Consider the following 13,254-nt stretch of genomic DNA (forward strand, 5'->3'; position numbering starts at 1 on the left):
AGAAGCAGCTGTTCCCCACAAGATGCTCCCCACGAGTGGGCTCCCACTCCAGCCGCTGCTGAGGGAGCGGCACAGGGAGGCAGAGGGCAGCCATGCCGACGTGCACGGCAGGGCATTGAGCCCCTTCCCTGCCGCCTCCCTCGAGGGGCAGCCCGGGCGCAATGGTCCCGGCCCACCCGGCCCAACAGCCTGGCGGACCCAGCTCCCCGCGGGGGAACCGCCCGCAGTGGCCGTGAGGGACCCCGGCCGAGGAGCGCTGAGGGGGCGAGGCCGGGCAGCGTGCGGGGTTCGGGGCGAGGCAGGGCCGGGGCTGGTTTGCCCTCGTGTTTAACCTCGAACAGGTTCGCTCAGCAGCGTGCGCGGCCTCAGGGCTACAGGAAAACCGGGGCCGGTAGCGGAAACGGTGGCTGAGCGGAGCCGGTGACCGCAGGGCGGGCGGGACACGCGTCCGCCGGAGTGGGCCCCGTCTCCTGAGGAGGGTGAAAGACACCGACCCCACACTCGGTGTGCGTGAAGGGGAGCCTGCAGCGGGGGGAGCCTGCAGCGGGGGGAGCCTGCAGCGGAGGGAGCCTGCAGTGGCCCCGCCGGCGCTGGGCCGGGCCGTGGCGCACAGCCCGCCCCCGGGCATGGCTGTGACCCTGCGGGAGGGCATCTGCGTCTTCTATGACTTAGAGCTGGCGCAGATCCGTATTCTGCAAGAAGAAGGGCAGGAAGAGAGTTCAGAAAACAAAGCGACAGAGAAACCACCAGACACGCTCCTGATGGAGGTACAAGTTCTGGATAAGGTGAAAGTAGAGACATGTTGTTCGTTGTTCGCTGTTAGCTTGTACGGTCGCACCGATTTGGTTCTGTCTTAAGTATTAGTCAGTATTATTGTTTCTAAATTGCTGAGCTTAAGTATCTAGTCCGTAGTACATCCTTTTACAATTTCATCTCATTTTAAAAGGACAAACTAAAAGTTTAGGGTTTCTAGATTCAGAGGATATTCTGAGTTGGAAGAGACCCAGATTATCGAGATGATATTTAAGTGTTGAAATTCAGACCAGTTTTAAATTCAGTTCACCAGTTTCGTGCTATTTGGTTGGACAGCCTCAATCTCTTAAGTGGCCTCATGCAATTTCCCTTCTTAATTGAATTAGTTCAATACTGCAGTAGTTGTTAAAGCTGGGTATGTAATACAGTCCCATTTGAAATGAATTTTATTAAGAAAGGATATGCAAACGTTGTTATTTGTTCTGTACTAGCTATTATATTGGTTCTACAATAAAATACTATTTTTTTCGTATAAAATTCATGCACCACTAGATAACTCCTGAGGTAGGTCATACTTAAGTTTAGCTAACACAAGAAGTATCACAACCTGGTTAATTGTTATATGACAAAGAAGGCATTACAATTAGTCTGCTGAAATCCTAAATTTGTTAAAAAACAGAGCATACTTCCCATTTTCTTTTAAAAGGTTGATGTACTGATATGAAATTTTAATATTTTCTTTAAAAAAATAAAGGTACAGGTTTCTGTGTTCTTAGTGATGTAATCTTAAAATGATGCTCTGAAATTTAGATAAAATCTTGAAGAGGTAGGGCACAATTTTAGTAATTGTTCACTTACCAGTTAGGCTGCTGTATGGTAAATGCAAATGTTTTGTTGCAGTTTTGTCCATCACATGTAAGACTGAAAATCAGAATGAATTGATAGCTTGCATTTTGTTGACTGCTCAGTTGATTTGCCACTACTGACTGCCTTTGATTGAGAAAGTTGTAAAACATACTCTTTTTTAAAATAGATTGACAGAGATAATGATGCCATTGCATTTGAAAATAACATCCAGCAACTGAGCCCATCTGCAGAGGGGGAAGGAAAGGAAGTTTTTTCCACTGTTGGGGAAACAAAGAGTCAGAGCTGCAAAGGGGGTGATGATTTGTCAGAGTTACTCAGTGAAAGTAAAGAGCAGGAATATCCAACTGCACCAGAACAAAGAGTTGTAAGAAATCTCAAGAATCTAAAATTTGTGGCTTGTGCTCCACATCAGGAAAAAGGTAAAAAGTTAATAATCTTTGTAGTTCATTTTTAGTTAAGGCATGTTAAGTGAGATTTTGAACCAAGGTTGAAATTTTACATTAAATACTCACAGTGGTAGTTGTTAAGTTTAGATTAGGTTAAGTCTTAACATTCTGTGGAAACTTGGAAGAAGAAATAATACCTTCCAGCCCTAAGTGCTTGAAGACCTTGTTCAGGCTGATGTCATCTGCCTTGTGTTCAGGAGAGACATTTTGGATGGCATTTAGAAATTAAGGGTCTTTTGAGCAGTGTGTGGTATTTGAAACCTCCAGGGAGATTTCAAAGTTAATATTGTATAAATGCCTTTGAATAAACCTAGTAATTTATTTAATCTCTTGATTCACTCATTCAGCTTCAAAAATGTGCATGTTTGAAGGTTTATGGTTGAGCTTAGAGTGGCTCCACGTTGCCAGCCCAGGGTGGTGGGCAAGTATCAGTCAATACCTGTCAGCAAAGCCTTTTCCAGAACCTAAATAAAAGTAACAGGAAATGGCTGATTTAAGATGTTAGAAACCTAAAAGTATGGTACAGAAGTTAAGGACTGACTCAGAAGGGAACAGATAAGCATCTGTTTCCCTAGAAACTGTGTGTGTGTACTGTAAAAGTCGGATGACATCAATGATGTTGAGTCTGTAAATGTGTGTTGTATCTGGAAGTTAAGGTATTTTGGCCGAGGTTCTCTATTCTCTACCGTACAAATTGTTAATGTCCCCTGTTTTAGTTACAGCCTTTATAGGGAGCACATTTGAGCAGTTTTAACAAAGCTAACAATGTTCCTTTGTGTGGGCGTGAATCCACAATGAATAAATGACAATAAAGTGGTTTTGTTTGCTGTTACTGAAGTGAAGTGTTATCTGCACATCTCTGTGTGGTATAAAGCATTGTAAAAAATGCATTTTGGTCTCAGCATGAAAATCATTACAGAGAGCACACTTGGGAGCAGAGACAACTGTTCTGGAACGACTCTTCAAATATGACGTATTTGCCATTTCACAGTTTCAAATCTTCTTCATAACTGAAAGTGTTGCACATTCATTACTGTTGTGCTACCAACTTTATTCTATGACTTCTTAAAATAACTGATTTTTTCCCCTCAAATTCAACCAGTAATTTTAAAAAGGCTTTTACATCATGATTTTTTTATATGCACTTTGCAGATTCAGGAGCACCAGAAAGCTCCTGGGAACAGCTTAACCTGCCATTTCTAAATCTTTGAATAAACTTACTTAGTGCTAATTACACAGTTGTTATCAAGAAGTTTGTTGCACAGGTTGTAAGTCTTGATGATGGTATCAAGAGAGGAAGTCTCATCCTGTCTTGGAGGTGGCAGCTAGGGTAGGAGTTAAGCTTCCTGGAATTAGGTTCTAAACTGTTTCACTAACAAATAACACAATTTTGGGGTCAAATCACTTAAGTCTTAATGAAGTCCTTTGATGTAGAAATTTGAAATAGTTTTACCTAGACTAGAGGGGCTCTTTAGAAATTGGTAATATTTTTTGAAAACTAGTCATTATTTTGTGGCATGTACAGTGTAAATCTGTCTTTGTTCCAGCAGGAGAAAAAGAATGTTTCAACTGTTTTTTCTGTACATTCACCTCAGTCAAATTATCAAGTCTTAGGCGTCATTTGAAAACCCATTCAGATGAGAAACGTCACGTGTGTCACCTCTGCCCGAAGGCCTTCCGTACAGCAACTCTGCTGCATAACCACGTGAACACACACACAGGTACCTGATGCTTGAAAATACTTCATGTTCCATACTATCTTCAAAATTGAATTAACAGTCAAGTGACTTTGCCTCGGAGCTGTGTTCTGTGATCATTTTATGCTCAGAAATTCCTCTGATTTTCTTTGGCGTTCCACACTGAAAAGACGTGGTCTGTAGTTGGAAACTCTCTGTGTGGGTATTTGTTTATTTTGTTTAGTACCATTCTAACAGTTCTTGTCAGCTGAACAGTGACTTCAGTTGTACTTCATTCCTACGTGCAGAATAGAATTTTCTGTGATGTTTTCATTTTCCTGTATAAATACATGAAGCAAAATGATAAACTGTATTTATTATAAACTTATTGTGTGCATCTATGTGGAAGAAATTCTTCTCTGTGAGGGTGGTGAGGCCCTGGCACAGGTTGCCCAGAGAAGCTGTGGATGCCCCATCCCTGGAAGTGCCAGCTTGGACAGAGCTTGGAGCAACCTGGGATAGTGGAAGGTGTCGCTGCCCGTGGCAAGGGGTAGAACAAAATGAACTTTAAGGTCCCTTCCAACCCAAATCATTCTATGATTTATTGTATATAAAAAGTCAGAATATCAGAAAAGGTTCTATTAAAAAATTCTACATGTTGATTTAAGGCAGACAGATCACATTGCTGTGTTTTTAAATAAAATTCTAATGGTGTATTCTTGCAGGGAACAAACCCCATAAATGCAGTGAGTGTGACAGAGCATTTGTGACCCGGGGGGAGCTTTCACGACACAGGAGGTACAAACACACTTTAGAGAAGCCTTTCAAGTGCACAGTATGTGAATACTCCAGTGTTGAAGTAAGTACAACCTTACTGAATCTTTTGGGAGGGTTTGGAGGCTTTCATGTGCCAAGATTTTAATGTACACAGAATTTTTGCCCAGATTTTTAATCTTGAGAAGTCCAGGCTCTGCTGATCTCCTTGGACACACTGATGGATTGTGTTTATGTGTTATGTTGCTGCAGTGTTACTGCAAGGTGGCTGATGGCGACAACTTTGTGGTGCCATGAATTTCATTTCATTTGTGTGCACATCTTTTCATCCCCATCACCCTGAAGAGAAGGAACAAGTAACCTGAATTTCTGGAACCCTCATTTGGTCCATGTAGTGATATTTGCAAATGTGTTGCTCCAAATTAATATTCATACAGTTATCTAGGGGTTTTTAACTAGTTGCATTTTAAGAGCATTTTCTTTTTTGTGACGCTAAAATTGCTGCTAGACTTTTTGGTCCTACACAAGCATTCTTGGTCCTCATTTACACTACATTCCATGTACTGTAGGACAGTACCAGCTAATGTCTAAAATGAAGCTCATATATTATGTTTGTACACTTGATGATGTTTGGGGTTTTTTCCAGGATTGGAATTTTCTTAATCAAGAGATAAAAACCTTAGAGTCTGCTTAAGGGTGCACTTCAAAATTGCAATTGAATTGGGTACACAGGCTTTCAGAAATGCACCTGTGATTGAATCACTGCCACAGTTTAGTGGATGTTCAATATCTGAATTTGTGCTGTGTCCAGATCTAAAGCTGTAAGCAAGCCTGAACTTTATTCCATGCACCTTATCTTAATAATTAGATTTTGGATAGCTTGCATCTTAAAAAACTGTGACAGCTGATATTAAATTACCCTGTTCTTTCCCTTGTTTCAATAAGGAGCTATTCAGCATTCACTGCTGTTACAGAACTCTCATTCCTGTAAGCTTTACTTGAATGAAAAAGCTGAAGGAGCTCTCTAGTACTTCTATGCAAATTATTTGACTTTTGGTAGCAAAGGTTGGCAGTCATGTTTAATTTTATTTAAGTGAATCGAGGTGTAGATTTGAAGGAATCTAGCAGTGAATTCAATAATTGTGTTTATAAATGGAGGAACTGAACATGTTGTAACTCGTAATCACATACCTGCAGTATTTATGTAATACATATCAGAAAAATAGTATTAAAAAAGTAGAATTGAATTAAACTTTGCAATGGAAGTGATTCATTGGGACTTGAAGGTGAATAGACTCTGGATAATGAGCTGGGTCTTTCATTTATTTTCTTGAGTGTTTTCAAAGAATTTTATGGTTTGTATATCCAAGTAGCCTGACAGTAGTAGGTATCCTCTTTTTAAAATTCTATCTTTTATGTTCCTATCATAAAATCTCCCATTTTGCTAATGAGGACATTAAACATGGAAGTAAGATATACTGGGGAAAGGGTGCAGAAGTGTCCTAAAACCACAGCAGGCTGATTGTGCAGGAAAAAAACATGGAGTGCTAATTCTGGGATTAATGCAATGCTTTAAATTGCCGTAGGTGTAGTATGTAAAATTGCTTATATTTTCATTAAATACATCTCTAGTGTAGATGTTACTTTAGAAAATCTCTTTATTTTTATCTGAGGCCAGCAAAATGAGACGCCACGTTCGTTCGCACACGGGAGAGCGGCCCTACCCCTGTGACCTGTGCAGCTATGCAAGCAAAGATGCCTATAAACTGAAAAGGCACATGTTAACTCACACAGGTAAGATTCTGGGGTAATGATCAAGTCTAGGGCCTCAGCTGCTTAGTATTCATAGGATTTCATTTCAGCCTCAAAATTAGCCCTTTTTTATTTCTGATTTTGGGTAAAAACACACCGAAAAAACATGTTCTCTTTCGGTGTTCTGGATTTGGCTGTTGGAAGCCCAGCAGTGCTAGTAGTTAGTCTTGCCATTCTTCCTAAACCTTTTTTATATTAGAAAAATACTTCTTTTTCTGTGGATCAAGTTATCACTTCTATTTATCAATTACTTGATTTTACATGGAGATGTATCTGACGAGAGATTTTTAAATATCTGTTCAGAACATGGATATTGTTGTGACCCCAGACTGCCAGCAACTAATTTGGTCAACAAAGAATTAAATTGCTTGAATGTTGAAAGCAGCGTGTTCCTGTCATAGCTCTGTAACAAGCGAGTAATCTCAGAGGGCACTGGGTATCAATCCTATACTTCAGGGTTTAACTTGGCTCAATTATGATATGTAATTTGTGCTCTGATTAATGTTTTAGGTTGAATCAGAGTGTGACAGCGTGGTTTGAATCAAATTTTCCAAATATCTCCACTTGTCATGCACTGGTTCACATCTTGAGACTGTTTGGTGCAATTAAACTGACATTTTTTTATGAGAGTCAACCACAAGAGTCCAACTGGAAGAGTTCAAGAGTGTTACCCACTAGTGGCAAGGACTTTTTCCACAGAACCAGTCTGGAGTTGGTTCAAAGCTGTGCCAGTTGCCAGTGTTGATGTAATTTTTAATGATAGTCACACCTGATGTGGCTTTTTGGGGAAGAAAAGCAAGAAAATAATTTCCTAATTTCTCTCCCCACCATTATCAATGGCTGGTGGTGTATCACTCTTATCATGGTGGTCTACAGCTGTTGGCTTCCTCTCCTTGCATATTTGAGGATAATTCTGCATTTTTGTACATGAAGTATTCAAGGAAGAGTAGATGACAGTTAAAATAATTCCTGATTCATAGTTTAGAATTATATGTGTGGCTTTATACTTCATCAGTTTGACTTGTGGAGTCAGGAAAGCCAAGATTTTGTGTTGCAATCAGTTATGTAAACTTCTGGAAGCTTGTTTGGCCTTTTGTGCACTGTCAACTAATACTAACTTTTGGTTGGTCTGGGAACTGTTGCTGTTAGAACATGGATGTTGAGTTCTGTGGGAATTTGCATTTGTATCAAATAAGTAGAGTTTCTAAGCATATGTTATTTTAATTTTGTTTTAATAGGTGAAAAACACTATGAATGTTACATTTGCCAAGCCAGATTCACTCAAAGGGGTACCATGAAAATCCACATGTTACAGAAGCATGGAGAAAATGTGCCAAAACACCAGTGTCCACATTGTAGTACCTGTCTTTCCCGAAAAAGTGATTTGGGTGAGTTGAAGGGAAAACACTGAAAATAAAATGTGAAGATAAGTAGAGGTGAAATCTCTAATTTTCACAAAGTTTCACCAAAGACATTATATATGGCTTCGTATTATCACGGAATATTTTATGTAAAATGTATTCGTAGTTTTACAGGTAAGTTCCTCCTGCAAGGAGATGTGGTGACATCTTGTGGTTGATGTTTTAATTTGTTTAAAATGCAAAGTAGGAAAGATTTAGCTTTTTTTCTTTTTTTTTATTTGCTTGATATCTGTGGCACTGTGACCTTCTGTTTTTTCAGAAGTGTTGGAAGCAATACAGCTGACCAGTAACAACAAAACCTATATAAAATTTCAAGTTTCCAGAAATACATGAAAAAACTGTATTAAAACTGGAAAGTTTTTGAGTATTTGATTTGTTAAATTATTTCCGCTGAAATCAGTCAGTTGCAGGCTTATAACCGCTTGATTTCTTTGGGAAGTTACAACATCTTGCTGCAACTTTAGTTTAATCTTAAACTAATTTGTCTGTTTTACCCCTACTGCAGAGAGCAGAGAAGGTTCTTTTGTGTTTTCCTCTACAAGATTTGCAGTATTCAGGGCCATGCACGGCTCAACTCTTGTTCAAAACTGTGGAAATAAAAACTTGAATGAATTGCTTTGAATAACTGTCCAGGTGTGCACCTGAGGAATCTGCATTCCTACATGGAAGAGTCAGTGAAGTGCAGGGACTGTGAAGCAGCTTTCCACGAGCGCTACGCTTTCCTTCAGCACAGGAAGACTCACAGGAATGAGAAAAGATTCAAGTGTGCTCAGTGCAGCTGCACATGTAACCAGGTATTTCCGTTCCCTGAGAAAATACTGATTCCTCTGGTGATGGTGTTGCCAGGTACAGTTGGCTTTGGGGTTATGTTTACCTTAAGAAAATAAAAACTTTTGTGACTGCAGTCCAACTGAAATAGTGCAGTGGTGCTTATTTTCAGGGTAAGTCCTTCACAAATAAACACTGAAATTGAAATGCTGGAAAGATGAGTCTATCTTCTTGATAAATCTTTTGTGCATGGGCTGCTTAGAAGCATAAAGTATGAGCAATCACTTTCAGGGATGTTGTGATACAGAACAAAATATAGTATTTGAGCCTGGAATGTGATTTTCAGCAGTGATGCAGAGTAAATTCAGTCTGAACTAAAAAATTTATTTTAAAGAGTACTTTTAGGATAGCTAGGACCAGTTCAGCAAGGAAAGTAAGAAATTATTTTCACTTCAAAACCGTATGCAGTGAGAACATTCTCTCATTTTGGGTTAACTGTGCCCACTTTAAAGTAAACGTGGCCCTTTTTCCACATACAGATTTTACATGTAAAACTTTATTTGCTTATCCAGGAACCAGAAAATGGTAACTTTTATTTTATACCCACCAAATGGCAATGTTCTTTTAAAGCAGAATTTTAATAGATATTCTGGAAAATCTTCAGGAGTTTTATGGAAGTTGTTAACTAAGTCAGTCTTCCAGTTAGTGTTCCAAAATTTGTCTGTCAGAACTGTATTTGCTTTGTGTGTGTTAAATTGCTTACATGGATTAATATTTGATTGATACATTTTTTTCTTCATTATGCTGACAGAGTAATATGTGTAAGCACGCTGAAAACTGTGGATTGGTGAGGGCAAAAACTGCTACACCCAGAAAAAGAAGCAAAGGCAAAAATAAAATCCACGAGAACCCGAAGTGTGTTAAGCCAGAAGGTAATCAGTGACTAAGTCAGAATTTAATCATGTAAATTAGAATCAAGACTAAAAGGCTAAGGCAGTGAATCTTCCCTGCTGCTTAATTACCGTTTCACAGTGAAGCTAATAATGGAAGAATACTTCAAAATAGGCTTTATGGTGTGTCAGAAATTCTTGTCATGTGAGTTGGGTCATTGCACAGGTACCATCTTGGGCTGTTCCCTGCTCCTGCAAATGAGTTCCTAAACTCCCTTCTTAGCAATGCTTTCAGGTGGTTTTTGTGGAGTAAGAGACAAGAATGGAGATACACCTTAGGCCTAGATGTCCCTAAACCTCACCTTTTGGTGTATCAGATTGTGTCTGCACTGAGAGAAAATTTGACATGGCGAAAAGAAGAAATGTTGGAACTTTTCTGAATCTAATGAATATATATCAGCAGCTGAGTTTACATTAGCATTGACACTTCTGTTTTCACTGGTGAGGCTGTAATGGTATGGTTAGAGAGAAGTGTTACAGCTGCAGTGTTTGTGTTTTTTCAGTAATTAGATTTTGCTGTTTATTAATGTTTTCCTACATGCAAACAATTCCTTTTGATATCTTGTAAATACCTTCATCTGAAAGCTTGATTTTCTAGAGCTGTGAGAACGTATCTTCAGATGTTGTTCATGCAAATATTCAGTTCATTAATTGACTCACACAAAACCTAAAAATTTCTGTGCTGTTTCAGAAGGTTTTTCCCCAAAGTTGACATTTGCAAGTATTTATATATCACTGTCCACTTCTCGCACAACTTGAAGGGGCCTGTGGGTTCCTCAGTGTGGCTTTGCAGATGATGACTTGTGAGACTGGGGCTGTTGCTAATAATTAAAAAAGAAAAAGGATGCATATGATAATTAAATTTCCAGTTAAATAATGCTTCATTTTCCTCTGATGAGAATACCACACTCAGTAACATGGCTTGTAATGTAATAGTCAACAAAAGATACATTGATTCCCCAAGTGAAGTGTAAGATAAAAGATGTGCTGTAGTTACATATTGGTAGCATTTTCTCCACTAGATTAAACTACATACTTGTTAAATTTATTGAAATATTTACTTGTCTTTCTGGTTAATCATCCCAGTATTTAATTTTCTTTTCAAAGTTGCCCTGAAATCATTCCAAGATGACTCTACTGTGAGAAATGAACATTGTGCCAGTGAGATTGTTCCTGTTTTAGATGGGACAGAAACAGCAGCTCCGAGGGAACACAAAACAGAAGCAACTCATGAAGTGGATTCTCAACATCAAGGACAAATAATGCACAAACAGACTGGTCTTCCTTGTTCTCAGTAGTTGTAACTGAACAGTTCAAAGTGTGGAACTACCTCCAGTTAGAAAGGTAGAAAAGATGCTGGTTGGAAGCTGTTGAAGCCTTTCCGTGCTCGTGTTTCTTCCTGCTGCAGTTTCTACTGTGCAGCCTAAGTACCATTGCAAAGTGTGAAAGTTAGAGGGGACCTTCAGCTGGTTTCTTACATACATGTAATAACAGAATGGGAGAAAACAGCTCATTTCAGGGTCATTTATTAAAGAATGGGTAGGTTTTTTCACCTTGCATTCGTTTTTTTCCAGCTTTACTCACAGAATTGCAGACTGATCTGAGGCAAATTTATCCCTCAGTATCACTGAGAGCTGCCTGAATTTTGGTGTTTTTCAGTGTTTATACTTGGCTGAGGTGAGCACATGAAAGACAATGATTTTTTTTAATGCAAGAAAACATTTACTAAATCTCCTTTCTACAAACACTTTGGTTTCCAATAGAATTCATGATGCAGTAGAATGCGTGACACAAATTTCTGAAAAAGCACCGTTTTTTATGCCTCACACTATTAGTAATCAGAAACTAATTTTTTGTCTGAATTTTTATCATCTCAGTTAGCTGGGCAGACAGAGCTGCATGACAAAAATGAAGCAGGAACAGGGTGTCAGAAAAGTGTGGGTGAACCCCACATTCTGGGAATGCAGAACCTTTTGTGACCTTAAGCTGACTGTTTTTTGAATGCAGGTGGGATCTCTTTTCTTTTTTATCCCTCCTTTAAACAGCTTTGCAAGTGTTCCATGTAAGTTTGTGATCCTCGGTTTAGCACCAGATCCAAACCACACCCACAACTTTGATTTTAATTAGCTCTTCAATAAAGCACAATTGCATTATTTACGAAAGTTCATGTTTATAGTAGACTTAAAAATCAAAAAAATTTAACTGACAAATACAATTCTCTAACGTTCCTTAGGTTATAAGAACTACTGGGTTTAACTCAATAATTACTAGAGTCATTACAGTAAGTACTATTAATTTTTATGATTCATTACAATGATCACAATTGCCATTTATGCACTGCTCACACATTTTTTTTTGTCATTTATAATTAATACTTGGAAACCTGCTCATAAAATCTTAAATACTTTTAAAATATTCATCTTTAATGCTGCTATTCTTACGTTACATTTAATTATAAATAAGCCCAGCATAACTAACAAATATTAATAATATTAGGTCATGTAACAAGTAAATTTAATTGAAATGTCAAGCCCTCATCCCAATTTCAAGATTAACATCTGTGTTTAGCTTTGTTATGGAATTTGACCAGTATTAAATGGTTTGGGTTTGCACGTTGGGCAAGCTGTGGTTGCTGGTTCTGCTGATGTGGTCAGGGGCAGAGAATTCCTGTGCTGTGCACTCCAGGTGAGCTGAAGTCTGACAGCAACTGCAACTTTAAACTTTTTTTACTTTGAATAGCGTGTTAAAAATGAAACCTAGTTAGTTTATTAAAATAACAGCTTTATCTTATAATTGGTAGTGTCTACATGCCTGTTCTAGGATAACTTCTTTAATTCAGCTGCTGTTCCAAGCCAGTGCCAGGAGCTTTAGCTGCCACACAGTGTCCCCAGTATCTCTGTGCTCACGGTGAGCAGATAAGGAAGAATGTTGGTATTAGCAGGAGATAATTGCTGTTTACAGCAAATAATCCATTTGTAGAGACCACACCAAAGGCCTCATTGAGACCTTCATCAATCAGCTCAGTCAAACACATGAACAGGAATTACAGTTTGGTAATAGAAACCTTGTCCAGTTTTGTAGCAAACCTGAGAAGTCAGAGGGCTTGAATTCATCGAAATTTCTCATTGGTTTTGTCTCTCCATTACAGAGCTGTTACTTGAGTGTTTATAAATGTTCATATTTATTGGTTTGTGTCTGTTTCCATACTGGTAAAATGTCCGTAAGTTCATTTGTTCTTCCAGTCACAGGACTTAAGAATACTTTTGTTCATGATAATTGCTTAAATAATACGGTTAACTTTATTCTTGTTGTGCTGTCTCCATTTCTGTTATAAATTATAAGCAGCAGATTTTTTGTTAAAATTAATTTTAGAAGTTGTTTAAATTCCTTGATCAATTTGCTGAATATATATTGTTCATTTGAATTGTTAATAACAAAGCTGACTCATCCTGTGCTGACATCTAAAAATCAGACTACATAAAGTGGAATGTGAATGTAGTAATAAAAGGTATTTTTATCTCTGAACTTTCAAATTATTATTTCAGTAGTTAGAAGCTAAAATGTGTCATTTTGGAAATCAAGGAAGAATGCTTTGACCTCCTCAGGAGCCATTCCTAGTGGCCACATGCTTTTTAACAGCAATGATTGTTCTTCATGATTAAGAATTTGCATAACTATGCAAATGCAAATATTTGCATCGCTATTCTGATTTATATTTTACAAAGATAATTTCATTGTATTGCTCACATATTTTAGACCAGTAGGTATGTATTAATATCTTTTAAAG

At 38.4% G+C, this 13,254-nt stretch overlaps 1 protein-coding gene across 4 annotated transcripts; it reads left to right on the forward strand.

The window, feature by feature from the left end:
* The first annotated feature begins 3 nt into the window (after positions 1 to 3).
* On the forward strand, positions 4 to 12,992 carry CTCFL (CCCTC-binding factor like). 4 transcript variants are annotated; one of them, XM_010396810.4, is made up of 9 exons: positions 4 to 785; positions 1,787 to 2,039; positions 3,614 to 3,787; positions 4,468 to 4,601; positions 6,190 to 6,310; positions 7,567 to 7,716; positions 8,383 to 8,543; positions 9,329 to 9,449; positions 10,575 to 12,992. In XM_010396810.4, exons 1-9 carry the CDS (start codon positions 627 to 629, stop codon positions 10,763 to 10,765), a joined length of 1,464 nt encoding a protein of 487 aa, XP_010395112.2. In that variant the 5' UTR covers positions 4 to 626; the 3' UTR covers positions 10,766 to 12,992. The 4 variants fall into 4 exon arrangements, with proteins under 4 accessions (XP_010395112.2, XP_010395113.2, XP_019140016.1 ...); XM_010396811.4 differs by having other exon boundaries at positions 3,617 to 3,787; XM_019284471.3 differs by having other exon boundaries at positions 3,662 to 3,787.
* The last annotated feature ends 262 nt before the right edge of the window (positions 12,993 to 13,254 follow it).

This window comes from Corvus cornix, chromosome 20 (genome assembly GCF_000738735.6).
Source record: "Corvus cornix cornix isolate S_Up_H32 chromosome 20, ASM73873v5, whole genome shotgun sequence".
NCBI classification, from domain to species: domain Eukaryota; kingdom Metazoa; phylum Chordata; class Aves; order Passeriformes; family Corvidae; genus Corvus; species Corvus cornix.